At 45.1% G+C, this 25824-nt stretch overlaps 3 protein-coding genes across 3 annotated transcripts; all 3 read right to left on the bottom strand.

The window, feature by feature from the left end:
• Window positions 1-6347: 6347 nt before the first annotated feature.
• Window positions 6348-15400, bottom strand: LOC130535294 (zona pellucida-like domain-containing protein 1). Its single transcript, XM_057050273.1, has 12 exons — window positions 15267-15400; window positions 13126-13214; window positions 12865-12988; window positions 12503-12723; window positions 12229-12413; window positions 12086-12158; window positions 11909-12006; window positions 10779-10859; window positions 10530-10698; window positions 10344-10449; window positions 10021-10041; window positions 6348-9843 (listed from the first exon to the last, which is right to left on the bottom strand). Exons 3-12 carry the CDS (start codon window positions 12959-12961, stop codon window positions 9707-9709), a joined length of 1188 nt encoding a protein of 395 aa, XP_056906253.1. The 5' UTR covers window positions 12962-12988; window positions 13126-13214; window positions 15267-15400; the 3' UTR covers window positions 6348-9706.
• On the bottom strand, window positions 13842-22640 carry zpld1b (zona pellucida-like domain containing 1b). The gene is made up of 11 exons (XM_057050271.1): window positions 22354-22640; window positions 19140-19312; window positions 18338-18558; window positions 18075-18256; window positions 17823-17895; window positions 17468-17565; window positions 17112-17192; window positions 16767-16938; window positions 16584-16680; window positions 15576-15605; window positions 13842-15413 (listed from the first exon to the last, which is right to left on the bottom strand). The coding sequence occupies exons 2-11, from the start codon at window positions 19264-19266 to the stop codon at window positions 15241-15243; spliced, it is 1254 nt and encodes a 417-aa protein (XP_056906251.1). The 5' UTR covers window positions 19267-19312; window positions 22354-22640; the 3' UTR covers window positions 13842-15240.
• On the bottom strand, window positions 19319-25333 carry LOC130535295 (G2/M phase-specific E3 ubiquitin-protein ligase). Its single transcript, XM_057050274.1, has 5 exons — window positions 24837-25333; window positions 23578-24280; window positions 23001-23311; window positions 22686-22861; window positions 19319-22429 (listed from the first exon to the last, which is right to left on the bottom strand). The coding sequence occupies exons 2-5, from the start codon at window positions 23736-23738 to the stop codon at window positions 22343-22345; spliced, it is 735 nt and encodes a 244-aa protein (XP_056906254.1). The 5' UTR covers window positions 23739-24280; window positions 24837-25333; the 3' UTR covers window positions 19319-22342.
• Window positions 25334-25824: the final 491 nt, after the last annotated feature.

Genomic DNA, 25824 nt, shown 5'->3' with positions numbered 1-25824 from the left:
CCTGCTCAGAAACTCCCACGAGGGGGGACCCTGCACTGTTTCAGCATCTTAAAAAGGCTGAGAAAACAAGAGGGAGGGTAGCACATCCTTAATCACGGCGCCTCTGGATTGAAAACAGTCCTCACACAAACATACTGACATTGTTTATCGGCAAACCGCGGCTGGGTTGAATACGACAGCGGCGCCATAAACATATTTATGAGATGTAGATTTTATTCCACTCGTGTCAAGTTTTGCTTGGCAAATCGAGATTATAATTCAGAAGTTATATTATACACGCGCGAGATAAAACACACTATCTGTGAGAACCCATGTTGCCCATCAACAGCTTCCTGGAGGACTAAACACAAGAGGCTCTCCTCTCGTACTTTACAGTTATTGACAGCCTATAGATTTTATAATAAGTGCTGCCTGCAAACATGCATTACAAGGAGAAATATAAGGAAGTGATTATTTATGAATGAATTGATTGATGGCTCAGCAGATGGGCTTTTCAGGGAGATAAGTATGTGGTGCATTAGGCCGTAGACGCGGGCTTGGCCCCCGAATGGCGAGAAGAAAGTGCTGTTTGCGCGGCTGCGTTCATGTAAAGTGCAGCAGCACATGCATGGGGCAGTGACCAGGTAAAAGCTGTTTGCGTAGGATGAAAGAACAGTAAGGAATATTTTGAATAAATGGTAAAAATTGCCCCCCACCATGGCGTCATCTCCATTAGAGCGACTGAGCTAACTCTGGGGGGGCTGTGAGAGTTCGTTCTGACGCTCACACAACATGTAATCATCTCCCTCGGTGGATTGAACAATGGTTTTCAAAGAGGTTGCGTTCGCTCGCGTTCGGTAAAAGTACACAAGCCCCCGCGAGAACAGACACAAATACATGGAGGATAAAAACACAGCTGTGGAGAGACAAAGAGCGCTGTGTTTATACAGTCATATACATCCGGGGGAGGGGGGGTTGAAGTCGTATATTGTCAGAATAGGTCTCATTGCATTTGTCATATGGACGATGCAGAAAGGAAAACAGGGACCAACTCAAGTGAGACAAAAGTAGACAGATGCTGCAGGTGGACCGCAGAGGAGACGTCAATGTTTGTCCCTTTAAGTCAGGAAAGCGCTCCTTCACAGCCTATCAGAGAGAAAAATGAGAAAACGTTTAGGAGAAAATGCTGATGAAGACAAAAGAGACAAATGAAGAGGAAAAAATGCAATTCATCATCCTGTTCTGCTAAAGGTTATATCAAATAATTTAATGTGTTTCCTTTCCCCCTCCTGCTGCTGCACAGAGAAACATTTCTACTTTGTTGATCTATGAACCGTGATGTTCTTGGAGTTATTACGTCCCCTGGTTGTAACTTCATTCTTATCAGGTACATAAAAATGCCAAATTTATAAATCTATCTACTATGAGGACGAAAGGAGGCCTGCAAACAGCTGCGCGTATTTTGGCTTCTCTCTCTCTCTCTCTCTCTCTCTCTATCTGTCTCTCTCTATCTCTCTATCTCTCTATCTATCTATATATATATGCACACCGAGGCCTCGTGGACCTAAGAGTGGCCCTGCGGAGCTGGCAGAGATCCTTCATCAGGGTGGAATCCTGCCAGCTTCATTGATTCTTCTGGTCCTTTATGTAAATTCTTCACTCGTTCAGGAGACGATTCTCCGTGTATAAAGGCCACAAGGTGTCCCGCCACGACCACATGAGCACTTTCTTCCAGCCGTCTGATGAGCCTAATTTCCTGCATTAGCGCCCGTCTCTGTTGGTGTTAGTTTGGGATTGCAGACAGATGCATTGATTTTTGTTCTCCCTGTAGAATTCTCTCCACAACAACAACAGCAAGGTTTCCTCAGCTTTTTTTTTCTTTGTACACAAATCGTTATTTTAGGTTCACATGTTATCTGCAGCCTGATCTACTTAGCTGTGTTTTTTACATGCAAATAAGCTAGCAGCCACAATAAGGAAACAAATCATAAGTTCTTTTTTTTAATGCAGGACAGTCTCCAATGTTGTGTTGTACAAGCAGAGAGAGATTCAGAAGTCAGACCTCCGGATATTTTTGGTATTCTGTGTTCAAATTACACCAGGCAGACATGCTGCTTTTGTTCTTCCAGTCCAGTCACAAGGTCGCGATCACCGAGTACGAAGGTGAAAAACATTAGAACACCAAAGGCTGCATTCAAAGTACAACCCTCCGATCATTCCATTATATTAAATGGGAATCTGGCCCAAGAAAAGAATAATAAATGGTCCTTCCAAAGTCGTTTTCTAAAGTACAGTCTGTCAGTTTTCATTTTTTCAGTTTTATGTCATTTAGTTATTTAATGCTGTAACGAGGTGAAAATGTCATGATTTTTAGCCAAATTCAGTGGCATTCATATAGTTTCATGTCACCTTTGTTGTCACTGCTCAGGCTACTGGCAGCAATGGGGACCTGCTTGACAGGCCTAAGGCTTGCTAAGGCCACAGTACACGATTATAATTGTCGACCTTATCGTGGGGAGGAGGAGCTTCTCCCCAGTTAATGGGTGCTGTAGCCTCCTGTTGCTGTTGTTTAGCAGTTAGCTGCCATCTGCTGCGGTTATGTTGTAATCTCAGTTCTGGGGTTTGCTAGAAAAGATAATCTCCATCTAAAAACTGGGTTCCAGCTCTTACACAGAGGTCGGTGGTGTGCTGTTACCAGCGTTGGTGCAGTCTCACAGGCAGGACAACTCTGACCTCCTTTACGCCTCAGTGCAATTTCTCATACAGCCACGTTGAACAGCGACAGTAGCTCTCTGGTTTGCTTTTTGTGCTTCTGCCTTGAACGAATCCGACCCGTGACTCGAGGCTTTACCACCACTGGACGGCATCCCATACACACAACGCGTAGTTAAAGTCTCTTTCGCCTCCAAATTTACATTTGCTGCGGCTGCGTTGGAGTGTAAGCCTGGCCAGTGCAGCAGGGTTTATCCAGGACCGTGAGCTGGCTTCCACGCCTTTACATCTCAGGAGTTCTCGTGTTGAATGTTGAATTTCATGCACTGTATGACTTTTTCATAGCCTCCTCCAGTTCCTACACCCTCCACACCCTGTGTGTGTGTGTGTGTGTGGACTGTGTCTGAGAGCCAGTGATCCAGTGCTTGATGAAAAGTGCCAGCATCCCGCCCCCCCTTTACCCCTGTCTCTCTTTCTCCGGGTGTCTGGCTCCTGAATTATGAAGCAGAATCCCTGCAGGCTCCCTAGTGACCACAGATGGGAGGAAACGTTGACCATTGGAGGCTGGGGGGATGCAGCTGGTGCAAAGTGCAATCCCACCCCCCATCCAACTGGGTGGTGTCAGGTTAAAACGATGGCAAAGTGGCCACGGCGCTCCTGTACGCCAACAGGTGTGAATATCGACACATTAAAGGCATCAGAAGTGGGAGAGAAGAAGGATTTACTCTAACTATCCATCCATCCATCCTCTACCGCTTATCCGGGGTCGGGTCGCGGGGGCAGCAGCCTAAGAAGAGAAGCCCGGACTTCCCTCTCCCCAGCTACTTCTTCCAGCTCATCCGGAGGGATCCCCAGGCGTTCCCAGGCCAGTCGAGAGACATAGTCTCTCTAACGTGTCCTGGGTCTTCCCGGGGTTCTCCTACCGGAGGGACATGCCCTGAACACCTCACCAGGGAGGCGTTCAGGGGGCATCCGTCCTTTTAAGGACAGCGAGTCCTTAAAACACAACTGACTAATCATTCGATTGCATTTGAAGACAGAAATGATCTCCACCCGCCGAACCACCAGTGAAAGTGACAAATGACTGTCATTTAGCAGCCAGTGGATGAAGAAACCGATTCTCCCCTGACACGCCTCAGACACCATCCTTTTTCCCTCTGAATCCTCCCTCCGTCGACCAGGCAGCACATTTCCCGTCGTCACCTGCGAAACGGTGAGGTGGCCTCTGCCTTCGTTTCACGTCACGGCTTTGCTGAGCGCGGCTTTAGCAGGAAAACCATGCAAAGTTGAGAATGGCGTCGCAGCACATTTGTCACAGTTTGCTGTCTTTGCGCACAGTTAGCATTTTAATAAATGATAGCTAAAGTTCTAAGACCTCTCTCTTGCTCTTTTTACAATGCCTTTTTTTAGTTGAAGCATCATTAGGACGAGGAATCGACGTGAACCCTGACTGGTATTTGCAGCAGTGCTGTAAAATGCATGTTGCCCACTGCCCACCTGACAGCTCCTGTCCGTTAATCACGTTGAAACCCTTTCTTTTCCCTTCCTTTGCTGATCTCAGGAGCTTTCCCTCATGCATGAGCTTCTTACGGAATAACAAAGCCTCACACAGCCCAGATCGACCACAACGGCTCTTTAATCTGATCCAGCATGAACATTTCTCGGTTTCCTCTTTTTTTTTTTCTTTTTTTTTTAGTAAATCAGTGGACTCTTCTAAACCCAGCCAGAAAGATTTTTTATTTTTATTAATTGCTAGATCTCTCTCATTTTCACAAGTAACACAATCTCTGCTTAATGCTAATGCTAGCATGACAACGAAAGCTCAGGAAAGAAGCCTAATTTTCAAACTTTTGTATTACTAAACTTCAGTATTACTATTATTATCAACACACCCCCACCCACCCACACACACACGCACACAGCATAAAACACCCAAGGATTCCATCAGCATCAAACCTGACATCTCTCTTTGCTTATGCTAATATATACTGGATGCCTCCCTCCCCAAGTCTAGAGACCCAAAAGAATTTCAGCAGCTTAAAAAAAAGGTGTCGGTTTTGCCTCCTTCCTCTTTCTCTTCTAGTCTGTGTTTATCTGAGCATTTAACCAGGAGAAAAGCAGGTAACAGTCCTGGCCATGATTCCATTTCCATTTTTCTTCTGTGAATATTCATGATATTAAATCAGATTCAAAATTATCTCCAAGCTATGACCCTGACCATTGACTACACGCCAGATATCAGACCAGAAAAGGTGTGAGTGTGTGTGTGTGTGTGTGTGTGTGTGTGTTGGGGGGGGGGGGGTGTTATTTGGACCAGTTGGTTGTGAGTTTTATTCTCCACATCTTGAGAAAAGATCAGTGGATTTATGCTTCGCGTCATGTGTGAAGCTCATTCTTTCGCAGCGTCGTGCATCTGTGAATTAATGATCTCCTGCTTCGTTCCTTTCGTCTTTGCCTTTCAAGAATTTTTAATTATAAATATGTAATAACAAACTCTTCAAACGTCAGAGTCACCAGCCTGTTTCGGCTTCAAGAAGAAACCTCTCTTTTTATTAAACTGGCAGTGTGTAACACTAGTGATAAATCCCAAACTACAGCACCCTTCTTCTCCTCCATTTGACGCTTCCTCTGGTGAATGGCTGCAGCCTCTTGAGAATCAAAGAGAGCTCCCAAACATCAGCGACGCCAACGCTAAATAAAACAACGCTACATGCGCGCGCTGATGTCATTAACTGGGTTTTCGGAGTTGCTGCAGCAGCTAAAGGTCCTCCCAGCTGTGCATTATTGATGGGCCCTAAATTCAATGAGCCTTTGTTCCCTCCCAATCGGCGGACACAAGGTGGGTGTCTCCCTCACATCAAGCAGGGCCAGTGGAGGTGTGGGGGCCTCACCCTCTGTCCCATCACGTGGCAGGAGATTCATCCATCACATTAAGAGGTGCCGCATCAATCATTAACAAGTGGCCCCCGGTGGAAAGAGTGATGGACAGCTTGACAAATAAGTTAAGATGAAGTGGAACAAGGTGATGCGGGCCTCCATATAGGGGAATTAACCAGACGCAACGCTGGTAAAAGAAGAAGAAAAATCCAGGATGACAACAGGAATTGCTTGAGTTCTACAAAAGGAAAATGAGGGATGATGCGTTCGAGGGTGGGAGAAAAACAGAATCTGCAGAGGCTTTGGGGGATTAATGCAACATTAATACTCATCTCAAAGGTGGCCGGCTCTGCTTGAAGAATCGCCTCCTCATCCAGGCTACATATTCCGAAACTCATAAGAGGATTTTGAACGAGCAGCTAGAGAGAACAACTTAATCTGTTCATCCGGAATGGGATTATTCCAGTTTTATCAGGGATCGGACCTTTGTCCTGGAGCAAGTTTGCACAGGGAGCCCAACCTCAGGTCTGTTTGCCCTCAGACAGCACATATCCTGAACCAACCCCCGCCTGTGTGGAGTCGGGTTCTCGGGCGATCGAGAGACGTCTGAAAGTTTCAGCAGATGAAATTATTGCGCAAACATCGCCGGCCGCCCCCGCAGCTGCCTTTGGAGCATTTTAGCATCAGTGAGCCAGTTTAGGTTTGCCACCTTGTAACTTCAGTCACCGTTCTCGTCGCCATGGAAACACATTAATGTTAATGTTAATAGCTGTGCTAGGGGCATTGTTTTTAAACATTGTCTTTTGGTAATCCATCCTATAATTCCTCCTGGCACCCCGCTGTGCTGATCTAACCTGTAATTCACTGCGGCTCCCTGATGTGTTTGTAATGGGATTTTGAGACCGACGGAGCTTTATGATGTGCGGCTTTCAAAACAATCAGCATTATATTGACATGGAAACTGTATATTCATGCAGACACATAAATCAACACAATTTACACTTCTGAGGTTAATTTATACCTGATTTTCTGGCTCGGTTTGTTCACAAAACGGCCCACTTGGCTATTTGTGCTAACATCTCACGACTACTGAAGCCGAAGCTAGATTAACTTAAAATGTTACTCCAGTTAAATCACTTCAGTCAAATAAATCTGATTAAAGTTGAAAGCCTCTTTCTGGATCGGAGGAGCTGATCCTTTTTGAGGACAAAAATAAAACATTTCTCAAGTTCCTTTAAAGATTTTCAGCCGCGGTGTGTTAGCATCACCATACGTTCCAACTTTTGATCTGCCTCAGTTTCATGTTAAACCTTGTTTTTTTAAAAACTCTGGAGCGCAGCGGCACAGAGGGTTTGTTGAGTTCAAACACCCACTCCGCCTGTTCTTTTTCAGTTAACCTTGTCCAGTCTGCTCTCAGCACAGGAGTGAAACAACACAGGCTGCTGCGCCGACACCTTACTTACACCCGAACGCACCGTGCTTGGTATTAATATTGTATGACGTGAAGAACAGATGCGCCCTGCAGGAAAGCTTGCCAAGTCTTTGTGGAAGTCAAAGGAAAACTATTTCTGATGTTTGAGCAGGTTCTCGCATCTAAAGCTTTAGATTGTGGAGGCCGAAGTAATAAGCCATATTTTACTCTGTAGTTTTAAGAGATAGACAGACACAGATATGGTAAATTACACGAGCACGTGCAAAGACACGGCACGATTAGGGGGAAATTATTGTGCAACCAGCTTTGAAGAGAGACACAGGGAGAGAAATTACTGTTATAGTTGACATACGATTTCCTTAAATTGTAATTATGTCAATATTTTTTTTTACAGTTTGATGAATACACTCATTTGCTGTCCGTAAATTAAAGACTAATCTGCCCCCCTTCATGTCGGAATGTCGGAAGATGTTTGTGTAGGTGATGAAGATGTTTACGGCAAAATGGGACAAGCTGCAGCCAAGAGAATAAACATAATTGAATAAGAACAGGAGGCAAAGAGGTAAAGAAAAGGTTTCAGAAATGTCTCAGTACCTTCAATATGCAGCATTTTAATTATCTTCGACAAACTGTGTTTGTTTCTCTCCTGCCTCTTCCAATTTGACGTGTGGATGCTGTTTCCTCCCTCTCATTAATGGAGGTTAATGGAAAAACTGGACCCCACCAGTGTGACGGCTCTAAACAGCTTGACCCGGTCCGGCCTTCATCAGTACTCCGAGCACAACCCTGTGTCTTGCACAGGTAAATATAAAACACTCGTTTCCCCCCCTTCTCTTTCCTATGCCCCTCACATCAGCTTATCAACAAGATTCCGGCAGTTTATTTCTGCCTCCCACAGTTATAACTGCTCCATCAGATTTCCATTAATTTCTCTGTCTGCTTAACTTAACATGTGGCACACTGACGGGCTTATATGCATACTAATTCAAAATTGGAAATGACAGAACAAGTACTCCTTTCACAGATTTTGAGTTTTCTTGAAGACGACTGTGATGTCAGACATAAACAATTAGATACCAGGACCGGGAAGCGCAACGGACTGTATATATCTCTTCAAATGTGTGAAAGTGACGGGGGTCAAGGGTTAATGTCCACATCATTAGAGAGAGACACAACACGCCTCGATCCCTGCCGGTTTAATTAAATTACAGGAGAACTCATAAAATGCGGATCTGTCCCGAGCGTACAGTCGCTGCAGTCCTAATGGAACGCCGCCCTGCATCCCAGCTGATTTATCCGCATCGCAAAGTGGGTCGTCTAGCCGTGGAGTCAAGGCCTACTTAACACTGCCCAAACTCCTAATTAGATCATTTGTCAAGGCAGCTGATGGGTTAGCTGTGAAGAGGAGAAAATACCTCCGTCTCTACTGGGCCCCCAGCAAAATCATTAATCTCGCCGTCTGCAAGCTGGACTGGAATTACAGAGCCGGTGATGCTCGCTGGCCTTCACAGCTTTGACACGAGGAGAAGTAAACAGGCTCGTAAAAATGAGCCCAGGCCTGATATGAGCCACTGACAGGTGAGCTTGGAATTATGCAAGCCTCAAAATAAAGGTTAAAAAAAAAAGAAAGTGGTGAGTAGACACCCTCTACTGGCGGGTCTTTATAAAAACATCCCCGGCTCCACACAAACTTTGTTCCGACTTTACAACAAAGCACATCGGCCCCCCAGCTGGGGGAGACTGTCGACAGCATGCGTGGGGAATGCACACATCCACATGGGGCAGTTCTATTTCTGTGCGATTTGCATTTGAAACCAGCATGGCGTGTGCCAGTTCGGCTCGTTTTGATGAACAAATCTTTTTCATTGCATTGCTGCACTCAGGAGCCGTGACATATACCAAAACGCGGGGGGTGGAATTGGGGTGGGGGGATTGGGGAGGCGCTGCCCACAGCACCTGCAGGTTAGCTTCTCTGGGAAGACACAACGTCTTGTTTTTCAGGGATTTAATAATCACACATGTGACCTGGGAAAAATACAGAGCAGCAGTCTGTCAGTCTGGAAATACACAGAGCATCGTCACAGTCGGTTGCATATTATAACAGGTTTTAACCCCCCCCCCCCCATGACTTCCCTCATTTAGTGCTGATATAACCCAGATAAACAATGTAAATAAATAGCTTCAGATATCTACTAGCTGGGCATCGTTGCAGTAAAGGGCACTAATTTAGGGTCTAGACTTTAAGTGAATACACATGCATTTCTACATACAACATACAATCTGTCTGTTCTATGCTTGCAGGGAAATCTGGTCCCTGAACTTTGATCTGTGCAGAAGCAAAAGGAAGACCCACTGGAATAGGGCGGGGGTTTACTCGACGATGCAGAAGCCGACAGAAATGAATTGATTAAAGTTTATTATTCGTTGCTTAACTTCAGATCAGCTGAATCTTTGAGGAAATGGCCGTTATTAAGTTAAGTTTTATCTTTATTCTCCCCCTTTCTTCCTTCCATGTTTTAATGCAGACGTCTCCTTCAGTAGCTGCTAACTGTCTGTGACAGATTGGAAAGAAATACTAAGTGCTTCAGTCGATACTTTGATCGGGCACTGCAGAGCTCTACGTATACGTGAATGTCAACCCGTACAAACTCATTGTGTCATTTAGGCCCTCTCCGACCTCTGTTCGCCTGTAAATACAGGCTCCTGCTAGCTGAGTCGCTTCAGTTTTCGATAAAGCGACAACGCTGTCAAAATGGCAGCCACCCCCACCAGGACAAGGACAGCCACGACGATCCCGAGGCCGACAGAAGCTGCCTTGTTGGCGGACTGGTCTCCTGATAATGCTGCGTGTGCAAAAAAAAAAAAGGGAAATGACACTGTGACGGGGTGCTTAATTCCAGCGAGAGGCATTATGACTTGCAGCAGATAAGACAAGCTTTTCATTTCTGGAGGAATTTAATTAGCAAAAACTGTGAATGGCTTCTTCTCATGATACTCGAGTGGATAAAAGCCATACTTACCCTGTTCTTTGGAGAGAGAGGCTGAAGAGCAGAAACAGAGAGTCAGTATTCCATTAAGAGGGTGGTGGAAGAAGTGTTTTCCAAAATACTGAAAAATAGATATGATGAACAAATGCAAAGAAAAAAAAGTGAGCCAAAGTTTTGGCATTTAAATTAGCTAAAAGTCCTGAAAACACTTTTGTGCAACAGAGAATGCTAACGCTAATCTATTTCTACAGACTGTCTGAGTTATTATTGTGTCTGTAAATGGCAATTTCTGCATGAAACAACAATGCTAGTTTGGTTTGACTCCTTCTCGCAGGGGTGCCAACAAAACTTCGTACCTGTCTCTGTCTTGGCCTTTATTGGCACCGTGAGCACAGAGGTGTCAGTGACCCCACTCTGGACAACTGTGGTCTCTGCACTCCTCCTCTTCCGACTGGTGCATTGCTGCAGATCAAGCAACAATGCTAACTGATCACGTGCACGTTCAGGTGTGAGATTTGAGCCCGCTGAGGGCTGCCCCCTACCTTGAAGGTGCTGCAGGTGCTGGGCTCACACAGCCGGATGATGCAGTGCAGATAGTAGGTGGAGACCGTCTCATTCTGCTGCTCGATGAAACGGAACGCGGGGAAGTAGAAGCGGGCCTTTTGGCTGTCTCCATTTTCCAGCATCGTGGTCAGCTGATCGATGGAGCACCTGACAGCCAAGGGGAACCTCATGACGTGCGCATTCATGTCAGTGTAGGAGAAATCCAGGGAGAAGATTTGCTGACTTACGAGACAAACAGATTAAAGAAGGTGGAGTTGGACGGATGCGGGTTGATAGAGGTGTAGCATCGATCCAGGAGCACAAAGTACCTGTGGAAAAAGAATGAGGTCCCCAGCACTGAGTCAGAGACTCCAGGTCACAGGTGGAATCCTCAAATTTTGCAGTCTATCAAGATGGAGCAATGAGGTCAGAGGCTAAAGGAGAGGTAGGAAATAAAAACAAAGGCAGCCGCTCATCCATACATGAAGGACACCCGCACTGGACCTGAATTTATCAAACCACTCAAATCCAACAGAGAAAATGCCACCGAACCCTCAAGGCAGGGCTGGGCCACAGATTTATTTCCAGGCAGGTTTCAAATAATTTTTGGAGTACAAGGCATAAGAGAGGTGGAAGGCCAGTGGCTGGCTACGACCACGTACCAGCTATCCCAAACAGAGAACGCTAACCTTGGATACAACAGAATCATCCAGCTTGTTTTGTTCCTTCACTACTGAAGGAATGGAAAACAAGATACAGTCACGGAGAGCTCCAAGCCGACCTTCAGGACATTAATTATCAGAAGCCTGAGAGCAAGGCTCAATCTAATATAAGCATACGATATAATCTAACATCCAGTGTCCCTCAACAGAAAGAGACTGTCCATGTCAGGGAGAAGAAGTAACAACAACTCTTTTGTACGTATGACAGATAAACAAAATTCCTGTTGCAACTGCAGCTTCTCTCTTAGCCTCCAGCTTGTATTTGTCGGTTTTGGACAGTTTCTCATAACCTTGTTGAAATACCAGCGTTATAATTGGACCCGATGATATGAATTAACCAAAATGGGAGATAATGACTGCCTCATCCAACATGCATGTGATTAATCTTGCAATACGCTCCTATATCTGATGACTAATGAGCTATTTAAAGAGCCGCCCAATATTAAGAGTTCATGTGATGATTAATGCTGCAGAAACTAAATCAATTTTGCGCATTTGGACTCATTTTCAGTCTTTAATTTACTCCTTTTATACCTGGCAGGGGCTTAAAAGTGAAGACGCAAAGTAAATTATTGCAAGTTTCTACTGAAATATACAAAACATCAATAGTTTGATGTCTGCAGGTCCAGGTCTAAAATGCTGATAATTGTTCTTACTGGGACGTCAGGTTGGACGCGGCCACCTGGACGTAGACATTTGTTCTCAGTTCGATGCCCAGCGGTGGCATGACGAGGGGCTTGGTGTAATATATATCCTGGCGAAAAGGAGGGACGGCAGCTGTTACACGTAAATCACGCCGCAGGGTAACGACGTGCTCGTGAGGAGGCTGGTACCTGGTAGAGGGACATGCTTAGAGTGCTGATGAAGCTGCCATTCTTGTCCGTCACAGCGATGGAGGAGGACGACCTGAGGGGAGGAAGCAACGCAGTCGCACTTAAGAGACCAGCGGAAGTCATGTGACGCCACTCACACTTACACGTCCAGCTGGGTGTTGTTGACGAGATACTCCAGGGGGTAAGCACACGAGTAGAAGTACATGAGCTCTGCGTTGTAGGTGATGGTGCCCATGGTGGGGTCATGTGACCGGATCACCCCGCTGATGTTGACTGACTGGATGTTGGAGAAGTCGGAGAATATTCCCGTCCCCGGTGCGCTGGTGGTCTGCAGAGTTGGACAGCAGATATACGATTACAGCCAACATGCTCAGAACCCCAACCCCCCCCCCCCCCCGAGACTGCTACCACACAAACCAGGAAGTTGCTGCCACAGGCGTTTCCCTCTCTGATGGGAAAGCTGAATCTCACCACCGGCGGCGCCACGGACGTGTCCAGCGTGCCGTGACAGTTGGGGTCGTCCCGGATGTGGTTGAGGATCAGTAGGCTCCCGTTGTATCCCGTGTAAATGACGGGGCAGATCTGAAGGGCCAGGTCGATGGTGGACGTGCCGCAAACCACGGCGATGTCGGTGTATTCTGACGGCGACGACATGGAAAGACACATTTTAAACTCTTCCAAGCATGTTATTAATTCACCTAAAAGCCAATACAGTGTCCATAAATGTCTGGCTCTCCTACCCAAACCTCAACAAGTCTGTTTGGCCCCTGCGGTCTTACCTGGTCGTCTGGCGTAAGCCCCACAGTCCGATATGCTGAGGGCCTCTCGGCCCACAATCCACACGGCGGTCAGGATGAGGAGGCAGAGTAAAGCCATCTCACTGTTCTGCTCTGTGTGAAGCAGCTAAACAGAGACAAGCCAACAGAAATAAGTCCAATCCACTTGCCCATTTTTGCAAAAAAAATAAAATAAAAATATCCAACTTTAGATGATTTAGCTGAATCTCAGCTGTCAGTCAGAAGGATCTGCCTGGATCTTACCTCCTCGTCTCTTTGCAGGTTTAGGGTGAGAAAGCAAAACACCTCTTATATATGTTGGACCTGAGTGGCGTGTGGTCACCACCTTGCATCTGGATTGGACGGAAAGAGAGTTAGTTCCACCATAGTGGGGCTGCTTCCCTTGGCTGGTAAACTAATTCCCTTTTTTGTGGCTGAATTCTGTGGTCGTCTCCTGGAGGCAAATGGGGAAACTCAACACAGGCCTCTTCAAAGTGACATGCTCCAACAATGACCACACACCTTTGTGAGAGCAAGTCTGTGAAATCCCTTCAGCTGATAATATGAAACTCAAGAAAGGAGAGGATGAGGGTTTCAATGCGGACCACAAACAATAAAGGAAGGAGGTGTTGTTGTCTACTGAGGACTTCAGTAGTTAAAAGTCACCTTAATTGCTCTTAATCTGACAAATTGGCCGAGAAAAGTATGAGCGTGAAATCTATTGATTTTTGGGTATTTGAAGATTGACAGTTTTGCCGCACCTAAAATCCTCATTCTTTTAAGGACAAATAATGCAAGATGCACATTGAGCCAGGGTGTGTCCATTAGTTTGTGAAACCATTAAAATGAGGTTAATGTTGTGCCTTAAATTAAAGAAAATGACCAAAATACAGTTGGAAACCTGATCCTGTCAAATGAGCCACCTGGGAAGAGACGCCTCAGCATCTCGGTTTCAGACATACAGCACGTAAACAAAAAAGTATCGGATAAGATTTATTTTTTTTATATCGGTGTCATGTAAAGGTGCCTTCGGTCGTCTTGCCCACAGACGCATCAGTCTGACTTCACTGGGAGTGAAGTGGAATCACTTAATGGTGATGCTTTATGATTTATTCCTCTATTCACAGCTGCATTTCAATGCACACAAGAGTGACTGAATGGCCGTTGAAACGAGGGATTATAGCAATAAAGGGAGCAGAACGCAGCAGGTCCCCGTTGGGTCACAAAAACACAGAAGCTCAGGGAAAAGCCGCCACCAGCGGGCATTTATATAGGTCATCTTAACAAGAACAAAAATCAATGTGACAGAAATTGAAAGATTAATTCTGGCAGTCATCAAGCGAGCTTTGGCAGGGCCTGCTGTTTTCTTCATTTTCCTGGAGATTGAAAACTGCCGAAGCCGTGACATTTGGAAAAGTTTGAAGGATAATTGCTAAAATCAAAGGAGGAAGTCGGCCAGACTAGTTTGATGAGTCATGCACAAGAAATCCAAATCTAAATATCATCTACTCAATTACCCAGACTCTGAAAAGAACACACCATCTATAATTATGGTTGCTGGACTTTCGAATTGCACATATTGTTGTTGAATCTGTGTTTATTCAGAGGAGTTTTAGGTAGAAAATTCCACCTATGCAGTTTGTACCACAAAACGTTGCTCTCTGCCAATTATGGCCCTTTTAATTACAAACTTAAGGAAGAGTTCCAGAATCTTTCCAAGTCAGCAAGTGAAGCGTCTCCTATAATTAACTGAATTAAACATAATGAAGGGGGAGAGGAGAAAGCAGCTAAACCTGTGCTGTGAAAAGGTTAAGATATTTTCCCAATAACAGACTGAAGATGGTGTAAAATCACACAGCTCATGTTAATCAGACCTTCTGCTAAGCTAACATAGCTGAATGAAACGATAAAAACTATATGTGATGATTTCACAGCGCTACACACTCTCAGAATGACAATCAAGTAAAAACAAACATCACATTTTGGATATTTCTCATTTTTTCTAAACAACATTTGTCAACACCAAATAAAAATAAGTCAAACCCGCCTGCAAACAAAAGCACTAATGTGAAAGGGGAAAATAAATACAGTGGAAATAAAGCAATCTTACTGAGCAAATGTTCTTGAGAAAACAAATTCTATCTAACTAAAGATTGTTCTTTTCTGCTGATGCTAAATTTTATTACAGTTATGTCTATATCAGTGCTATAAATGCAAAGCTAAAAACAACATCTATAATCTTAAAACAATAAATAAAGACCTAATTCAGTACAGTGCAGAGATTGAATCATTTGTGCATGGTGAAATGCACACATGCACCTTTTTTTAATTGAATTTTGGGACACATTTTCCCAACATGTCACCCACACTGATGTTTAATCACTTAAAGGTGGGGTTCCAGAGACCTGATGATGTCATTGATTGGAGGCGGGGCTTCCGCAGCAGGTGGAGCGACAACAGGAAGAAGGCCACGGCGACCACGCCCAGGATGACCACACCTGAGATCAGGGAGCTGGTCACTGGGTTCATTGGCTGGGAGCTGGCAGGGGAGGCTGGGAAATGTAGTGTTGAAAGTTCACGTTTAATCATGCCGGCATCATATTACATGACTTTGCGTCCATCTTTTTTCATTTTTTTTTTTTTTCTCCTAACATGCTTGGTGATTTTGTCAATTATCATAAACTTGTGAAGTGACAATTCTTACGCACACTTACCAAGCTGAGAATTGTTGACGGGGTTTTCGTCTGAAAAATGATTTCACAGAGGTTTGTTAGCATATTTGTGGCTCCGCAGCTGCATTAAATGCAATTATTCAGCCTCTTCAGTTTATTTATAACTCCACTTCATATGCAGCACAGGCCAGAAGAAAAGTGGCTTAAGCCAGAACATTCACCCAAAGGGGTAAAATCTAAAGAAAGAAAATCGTATTAATCCAATCTAAGGGTTATTAATTATTGGACTTTCATCATCTGTGCAAAGAAGCAAGATTAATTGACAATGGTCATGTAAATGCCTCGAGATGAATTAAAAAAAGTCTTCTGACATTCTAAATATCAATTGAGTAGCAGCTCTACAGGTCACATGCTAATTTATTTAGAATTTACTGGTAAACATGAAGAAGTATTGAATGATCTTCATGTGCTTCCCTGTTCTGAACTTGTGAATTATGCATCAATTAAGCACCGTTTCTCTAATCCAATAAAGCGGTAATAATGATACGGCCCGTTTCTTCAAACATATCGACAAAAAAAGGAAAATAAAAAACCCTATAAGGCCTCCAGACTGACCTCGTGGCATTATCCGTATGTGGGTACAATTTTGACTTGAAATGGATTTGCACGCTAGAATTATTCCAGCTGCGTTCTTATTCCAGATATCTGCAGATATCCTCTCAATCCTGGGCCGTGTTGGCGTTCAGCAAGAGCTCAGGCTGCACGTCTGACTGCGCGCGTGTTGTCTGAGGACGTTGGTGAGCTGCATCGTGCCGCAGCCTCAATTTTAAAGCGTGCGTTGGAGCTCACAACAGCATCTGTGATGATACTTTGCAGCAATCTGGAGTTCGCTGCCAGACTACTTCGACTATTCTGGATTTGGCTGTTCAGCACCCACAACGTGGTGACTCAGAACCGGATCAGATCTGCTGGCAGGGATCCCTCCAACTAATGGGGCTACAGGTTTGTGCTCAGGCGAGTGCAACCGGTCTTGGAATCGTTTATTCGTACCGCTCCTGGTGATGATGGGTCCTGCGGTGAGGAGGGCGTTCCCAGACGCTCCTGGCGGGGGGCTGGCCTCGTCACGCCTGCGCCGTCGCCCACAGATCTGCCGGATGCATCATAACAGGTCAGTCCAGGCTGACGTCACAAGTCAACACAGCTTGGCTGGTTTGAAGAAAAAAAAAAGGTTACCGGCATGAGCAGGATGCAGTCATCCGCGCGGCAAAGTTTGGTGACGCAGTGCAGGAACACCGTTGACATCTTCTGGTGTCGGTGCTTGACGAAACGGAAGACCTCGAAGGAAAAACGCCCCGTCTGACTCACGCCGTTCTCCAAGACGGTCGTCTGCGGGTCTTTACTGCAACTGCAGAAAACACACAGATGGGCTCATGGTGACGCTTAAGTACTAAGAAGGTGGGGGAATAAACAGTCGCATTCATTTGGAAGAAGCCATTTTGAGGAGCCTGAATGGATAATGCGTCCCTTTTGTGGTTTATCGAGTCAGAATCTCAAAGAAGGAACAAAATGGCAGATTACCGAAAGAAAAGGTCGTAGCGGAGTTCATCATTAGGATTCCCGGAGGGGGTTGTGTAACAGTAGTCCATCAAGATGTTCCACCTGCAGAGGGACAAAACTGTGAGATGGGATGGAGGATAGGGTCGAACTGCACATGGGAAAAGCTCAGATCGAGGCTTTCTCCGCTGCAGACTGGCGCCCTTGAAAAATAATAACATAATGACAAGATAAACATCAGCAAAGCATAGAAAAGAGAGCTGAATCTGTATAAATGTCTGTGGGACTACTGGACTTGCTTCAGTGAGGACAACAATAAGATGTCTCGTGGGTGGGTAACAACAGGTTGCTGCGGAAAATGATTGGAACTTCTGCCATACCGTTTGTCCAGGTTTGTAGCCCTCACCGCGGCAAAAACTCTGGTTTTCAGAGCAAGGCCGGCCATTGGAATGGAAAGAGGTTGACCGTATGCTGAATCCTGTCAGCATCGGGAAAGGTGGTGGTGGGGGGGTAGAGAGGAAAACGGATGGGGTAGATTCAAAAGACTGTCAGTAAATCCCATATTTAAAGACCATAGCAGCATGCTAATTTCCCAGTACTGCAGATGCCTTAAACGCAATAAGTTCTCTGCATTCCTGAGTCATTTTTGTGGAAACGTGAATTGTCAGAGTGCATCAGCACATCTTAACATCCAGGCTTAGCGCACGTGCTGCTCGCAGTCAGCTCCATACTCACATTATACAGGATCATGCTCAGCGTGCTCACGAATGTGCCGTTGCTGTCTTTGACAGAAACGGCGGCAGAGGAGCTGCGGAGAGAACACATTTATCCCGCTTCAGCTCTTTGCCTCCTGAACTGAAGTGCACATTCAGATGTCACCTAGCCGTGCCTTTCAAAATGTAGCAGATTTATGCATGTAAATGAAGCAGGAAGGCAATCACTGTGTTTCTCTGATAAAATGCATGAGTGTGTCGTGCAGCCACATACGAGGCCAACTGGGAGCTGTTGACTAGGTACTCCAGCGGGTAGCTGCAGCTGAATTTGTATACCAGACCAGGCAGGTAGCTGATGAGGGTCGGCGGGTCAGGGGTGTCTATATATCCTGACACGTTCCCGATCTGAACCAGAGACATGTTCCCATAGGCGTTGCTCCCATAGGGCGCACTGACCTGCGACAAAAAAACACCTCAGCTGTGCTCTGCTTTAAAAAAAAAAACATGTTTGTGTGTTCGTGAGTGTTTTTTTTTTACCACCAGGCTGTTACCGCAGGCCTCCAGGGTGCTCAGGCTGATGCTAAACAGGACCGCGGTGGGAAAGGTGTTGTTGTTTATGAAGCCACGGCACTGGGTGTCGCCGTGGCGGCCGTTCAGGGCTAAATCCACCTCGGTGTAGCCGGAGAACAGCACAGGACAGTAGTTGATCTTCAAGGTGATGGTCTGAACCCCACAGTACACAGCGATGTCTCTCTCACCTGGAGGGGAAGCATGGGAGATTCTCACAAATGTTTTCAGGGACTCTCCAATTTCCGATTTGATTTGAATGCAGCTGAAGTGAAGCAGACAAATCATTTTGATTGACAAGAAAATGAAGAAAATAAAGTTCCTGATTACATGATTGGGATCAAATTGGAATTTTGATGACAATTTTGTGAATTTTAACACTTCATATATACCATGAAAGAAAATGTGTGATTTGTCTCTACAGGCGTTAATGTGCACTGTAATTTCTAAATAACCCTATTTGCATGGCACCTAATCCCTAAAAAAATATTTCCTGATCGTATCAATTCATCAGAAATAATTATGCTAATAAATTCTGAGCAATGAAGCAGTTAAAGGTTTTGATTTCTGTCCCTGAAATGCATTAATCAACATTTATTGAGGGAATGAACACAATCGCACAACAAAGGCCTCATTAAGGTCGATACAATTGGCATTAACAAGTCACTTTATACATGTTTTCATTGAGGATATATTGAAAATATCCTGACATTTGCTTTTTAATTAAATCATTTGACCCTGGCAGGGTGGCTGAAAAGTGAATATTTCTCACCAGGAAACCTGCTGTGATAGTTGGCGTCGCAGTTGTATCCGTTGAACTGTGACGAGACTGAAGCCAGGCTCTTCATCAGCAGGAGGACGAAGCACAGTCGCGTCATCTCGGGTTTTTCTGCTGCCATCTCGAGAGGTCCGAAGCTGTGTTAATCACATTCCTCTGCAGTGTGTCTGGTGGGGAAAACAACCCAAAAAAAGCAGCATTTATCTCAAATTACCTCTTCGACAGTAACGTTCACCTGCTTCTCTGTAGCTGTGAGCTCTGACCTCTATCAGAGTAGTTCGACCTTCCCTTCCAAAAGAGCTTTTTTTTTTACCTCGCACCCTTTTACCTCAGTCTCTCGCGTTGATGCAACCCCTTTTAAACCGAGATCACCGCTTCTTACCAGCTCATATCGGCCGCACACACTTGGCTGTTGAGCTCTTGGTTCGGCTGGAGGTCCCAACCTTATGTCTCCACCATGTGTGTGCAGATGAGAAAGATAGAGTGGATCTTTATCTGAACACTGGCTGCAGTGTAGAACATGGGAAACTCTATCAGATCTGAATGGGGCAGACAAATCTTTTCACAGCGCCCAGAAACCTGAGCATGCTCGGAGGGTTCCCACTCGGCTCTCCCCGGCCTGATCTCCGTCTGTCAGCACGCACAAACGCGGGCCTCGGCTGAGGGGGTGCGCCCCGGGAATTAAGCTGTCATCAGCTGTTGCCGCGGCCCGCATTCACATGGACATAAAAGGGTCTGATGCAGGGCTGTGTGTGGGTAATTCTGATGCACAAGGCATCACTTAGAGCGAGGACATTCACTGGTCCATGTTGCATTCACAGGTACAGCTACAGCCTGGCTTTATGGCTTCTTACAGAAAATAAACCATTCTACACGCAACCAATTTGTTCTGTGCTATGCTAACAATAGCATGTGTTTCAGTGTTAAAAATGTGGGAAAAGTGCATTTGTTCATTTTCAGGTGTTATTAATGAGAAATACATGTTTGATTTCTGCTAGAAACTGAACCCAAAGTCATCATTAATGTGGCGCCGAGTCGGTGTTTTCTTTGATTTACAACTTCGGCTCATGTCTTCCACACTTCCCCAATTACCCAAACATTTTAAAGCTCATCAGGACAGGATGTTACCTCTGGAACTAACAGTACATCAGCGGGCTGTCAAGATTTTACCGAATAGATGGAAATGAGAGATTTATCAGGAAACACAACTCAACTTCTCGTCCTGTGCTTGCAAAGCCAAACAGCTCAGCCTGTCAGGGACACACACAAAAATTCTTTTCTCAACTACCTGTTTACATTTTTTCCTGTTATATCTTGCAAAAAGTAAAGTCGAAACAATCGAACAGTAAACCCATTTTATCTGTTCTATATTGAAATGTGCTTGGTCGTATACCGTTTCTCATCCCATCTCAGATACAGTTACGTGGATCTTACACACCTCCTGTGGTTGCGTTACTCCACTCAGACCTGTGCTGGATCTTAAGGCCTCACGTGTCAGACCGAGATCCGGATCCGGGGCCTCTTGGGGCCCCCGACAGGAGGTGTTTTGCACGCTATTCAATTCCGCTCACCTGCGACTCTGATGAGGTAGAGCCGAAATCAAATATGAAGCCCTTCCACGTAAACAAGCACTATTGAGAGGAAAAGGGATCAGATGGCCACACACGCAATAAGAAAACATCCCGTTACCATGCTGCTTATTTTACACCTCCCACCCATTAAATGACCTATATAGCTGATGTATAGACACGTGTTTATAACTTTAGGAATCAAGCTGTGGGAAGCATGTGTATGAGGGGCCGGGGGACATTATTCAGAATGACCATACACACACACACTAGTAAAACGCCCTCACACACAGTACTGAAACGCTCTCATACACACTACGGAAATCTTATGCCCTCACACACACTAGTGAAACGCTCTCACACACACTACTGAAACGCTCTCACACACACACTACTGAGATGTTGTGCTCTCATACACACTAGTGAAACGCTCTCACACACACTACTGAAACGCTCTCACACACACTACTGAAATGCTCTCATACACACTATTGAAACACTCACACACAATACTGAGATTTTGCAATGTATTAAATTGCTTCAGAGAAATGAGCCCAATTATTTTGACCAGGAAAGGCTTTATAGAATGCTTGATGACCATAGAAGAACGATATCTGCTCTTCATGCTGCTGTGACCAGATATGATCCTTGGAATAGAGATGTCAGTCACCTACTGGGATCACTGCACAGGTGTTTTCGCAATTTGCTTCATGAACATGAGGGCAGATGGAGGTCTGCTGATGCAAATATATTGTTACCTCCAATAACCTTCACTGGTCACCCCGGCCGTCCCAGATACACCATAACCAGTGAAGAGATTTCTCACTGTGTGTCCATTGGCATGACATGGCAGAGAATTGCATCTTGCTTTGGGATAAGTAGAAGAACTCTGCATAGGCACAGAGTAATACTGGGAATTGAACCATCAAGATATGCAGTCATATCAAATCAAGAACTGGATAGCCTTGTGACTGTAATATTACAGAATATTCCAAATGCAGGGGAAACGTATGTCTTTGGAAGCCCGAGATCACGTCACTTATGGATCCAGCACTGGCGGGTCAGAGACAGCTTGTATTGAGGGGATCCCATTGGGTGATCATTTAGACGTCGTCATGCTATAAGGCGGAGGGCCTACAGTGTTCGGTCCCCCAATCAATTATAGTAAGCTCACGATGAAAGACTTCCCAATATGATTTTTTAAGTAAAGGTGCCATGCCACATTATCAAAAAATAATGTACAATAAAGTCCAGCATGGCCATAACCATATATTGTTATTTTATTATATATGGCACCTGTGTATACTCTTGCACATCTAATGCTTTCACCAAGCATCCAGTGACAATACTTCACCATCTATGCACCTATTCTGCATATGTATTTTTATTTTTATTTTTTAGTACCTTTTTTAGTATCCTATGTTTATGCCTGCTATCAATGATGCTACCTAAATTTCCCCTTGGGATCAATAAAGTATCTATCTGCTGGAAAATACTAATATCAAAATAATATTAATTATTTAATATTATTCTTAATCTATGCTGTCCCCTACAGGCATTTTGATGGAAACCACAAGCTAGTTAGGTGGCGTCTTGTCATGCATGGCTGTGTTGATGGCTTCAGCCAGACTATTTTATACCTGCAGTGCTTATCCAATAACAGAGCTTTAAGTGTTCCGACTTCTCAAGGTCCTCAATGGTTGTGCTTTCAGATACCTGGCATCACAAGGAGGACACTTTATTGATCCCCGAGGGGAAATTCAGGACAGAATAGAAATGAACAGAATGTGGCACAAACATTAAGAAAATCTCACAGGATCAGGCAGTCCTCGAAAAGTGAGTGAGATAACAGCAACCAAGACAACTGACTACTAATTAAAAGATCTACAGCATGGAATACAAGAGTTCAGCACTGTGTCACTCTCGAGTGGACCTGTTGTTCCTGACATTGTGGAAGAGAGTTGCAACTGACCTTTTTGACTTTTTCCAAGAGGTCTGCATCAGCTATGTCTTCTAGGACTGGATTTGCTGAACCATCAACCAGTTGTGAAAATACTATTGGTGACAGGAAGTTTGGGGGGGGACCACCATGTACCAAACTTACTGCAATGGCTCTGCCTGCTATGTAGTACCAGTCCTCTCTTAGAGCTACAAAACAACAGAGGAAAAATGGAACACAGGGTATTATACCAATTTAAATTATAAATCAGTCCAAAATGCATATAAAGGTCCGGATCGAAAAAAAATGGCTTTATTATTATTATTTTTTAAAAGGGGGGATACGTACCAATACTGTTGAGAGCAAAGTTTTTGTTGTTTTCTTTTCCCTCAAACATGGGGGACTTCGCAGTGCTCTCCATTAGGAGCCTTAAGAATTCCCTCCTGGGACCTCCTAAATCAACTCCTTCCTCATTTTTTCCCATGTCATCAGAGAATTTTACAGACATCATCAGGTTGGGCTCATAAGACAACCTCTTGAATCCCCGAATGGCTCCCTCCCAGACAGCAGATCTATTTATGTTAAATCTGCACTGCTGCTTTGCATTGATTTTGCCAGCCAGTTCCATCAGTATCTTCTTAACTGGAACATTTTCTACACTATGAAAAGAAACACAAAACAATTATCAGAAGTGCAGTGATGTGACATCATTTTTAACAACCTGTACTTTGAGAAATTGCTGTCTATAACCAAGCAATTAATTTAAAACATTTTATTACACAAGTAATAAAACTAGCCACCCATATTTAAGCCATTAATTGTTAAATTACCCATATTATAACATCATGTACGGACTAAACAGTCTATATTTCAATGATCAGGTTGTTCTTATTTCTCGAACTCATAATCTTTGTGCACTACTCACATGTGACTCTCCATACTGGCAGCTATTGCCTGCCGTAATCCTTCATCCTCAGAACTATCTTCAGAAATGGTAGCCACAAGTGTTAAATAAGAAGAGTAGTTGTCCTGATCAAGACTGCTTGCTTCCTTCTTATATCTGTCAAAGCAGTCTGGACCACTCATGCCTCTTGTTCTGCTTGTGCCAGGACCACTTGTGCCAGCAATACCATCACTTCCTGCATAGCCCCCTCCATCAGGACCACTTGTGCCAGAAATACCATCATTTCCTGAAAAGCCCCCTCCAACAGGACCACTTGTGCCAGAAATACCATCACTTCCTGAAAAGCCCCCTCCAACAGGACCACTTGTGCCAGAAATACCATCACTTCCTGAAAAGCCCCCTCCATCAGGACCACTTGTGCCAGAAATACCATCACTTCCTGAAAAGCCCCCTCCATCAGGACCACTTGTGCCAGAAATACCATCATTTCCTGAAAAGCCCCCTCCATCAGGACCACTTGTGGCAGAATACCATGACTCCCTGCAAGGCCCGCCCTATTAGGACCACTGGTGCTAGGATTCCAGTCCCTTCTTTCGTCGCTGTTGGGGCTTTTGCCAGGGCAATCTTCATCATCACTGCTAATGCAACTATTAGCCCTTGTATTCATTTTTGATGCTGAATGGGTACTGTTGGATGAAAGTCGGTTAGCATCTTCACTGTCATCCTGAAACAGAAAAAGAAGGCTATATATATATGCCATCATCTACCATGATTTTTGCCTCTAGCCTTCTCATCCATGGGGTCATTTGCTCCTTCTGATATTTGGGGGTGATGATGAAACCACCCCCCATTGACCTAGCGTCCTGGCTCCCCCTTGCCGTAGAATATTTGTACCATGGATAAGGCACAACGCCATGCTTCATCAATCTATAGCTGTGATAGCAACTTCTTATTGCGGATATTTGAACACTGAGCTGAGAGCTGCTTCTTAGTCAGTGAGGGTGGGGTTTCAAAGCACCCATTTCTCCCAAATCCTCTGCATGTACCCTCTCTCGCTGCGGTTACTCCCGTAGTAATGCCTTGTTCCAGTAGCCAATTTGACATCAGGTTCCCCAACCCCTGACACGGACCTTGTTGTCCCGGGCAATGGTTCTACTCATTCCGGGGTGTAAGCGTAATGTGTAATACATATATATAATATAAAAAAGGCTCTGCCAAACCCATAAACAGTAAACATTTTATATACTGTATTACCATTACCAATAATAAGGCAAACTTACCAAAAGCATCCTAGATGGTTTTACATAAAGAGCTTTAGTTTTATAAATCCTATGGATAAGAATTCCATTCAGCTCCTGACCCTTTTGGAGTTCAGGGCACACCAGCTTATTGCCACAGGCCATGAGGAACTGGAGGCTACAGGAAGATGAGGAACATAGAAAATGTTTAAATAACAAGTTACAATAGAGAACCCCTCCTGGGCTTCCACCTTATCATGGGGGAGGGGTTTCCCAAAGATCCTAGGAGCTCGATTGTCTGGGGCTTTATGCCCCTGGTAGGGCCACCCATGGCAAACAGGTCCTAGGTGAGGGACCAGACAAAGCATAGCCCATTACCCCCAAATCACGATAAACAACATTGGTATCAAGTTTCCCTTGCCCGGATGCGGGTCACCGGGGCCCCCTCCTGGAGCCAGGCCTGGGGGATGGGGGGGCACGTTGGCGAGCGCCTGGTGGCCAGGCCGGACCGGAGGGTGTGTTCCAACTATAGGGGGATCACACTCCTCAGCCTCCCTGGTAAGGTTTATTCATGTGTACTGGATAGGAGGGTCCGCCGGATAGTCGAACCTCAGATTCAGGAGGAGCGATGTGGTTTTCGTCCTAGGCGTGGAACAGTGGACCAGCTCTACACCCTCTCTTAAGGCTCTGGATGTTGTAGGGCTGTCGTGGTTGACTTAACTCTGCAACATCACGTGGACATCGGGGGCGGTGCCACTGGATTGGCAGACCGGGGTGGTCGTCCCTCTTTTTAAGAAGGGGGACCGGAGGGTGTGTTCCAACTATAGGGGGATCACACTCCTCAGCCTCCCTGGTAAGGTCTATTCAGGAGAGGGAAGTCTGGGCCTCTTTGCTTAGGCGGCTGCCCCCGCAACCCGACCCCGGATAAGCGGTAGGATGGATGGATGGACAATAGAGAAATTTTTAAAGAAATTATTTGAAGGGAAAAAAGGCCTTTACCTGACATCTTCTGGAATACGTTCACCGAATC

Source organism: Takifugu flavidus, chromosome 12, assembly GCF_003711565.1.
Source record: "Takifugu flavidus isolate HTHZ2018 chromosome 12, ASM371156v2, whole genome shotgun sequence".
NCBI lineage: Eukaryota > Metazoa > Chordata > Actinopteri > Tetraodontiformes > Tetraodontidae > Takifugu > Takifugu flavidus.
The sequence above is the reverse complement of the archived record's forward strand: the minus strand, read 5'-3'. Positions and strand labels throughout refer to the sequence as shown.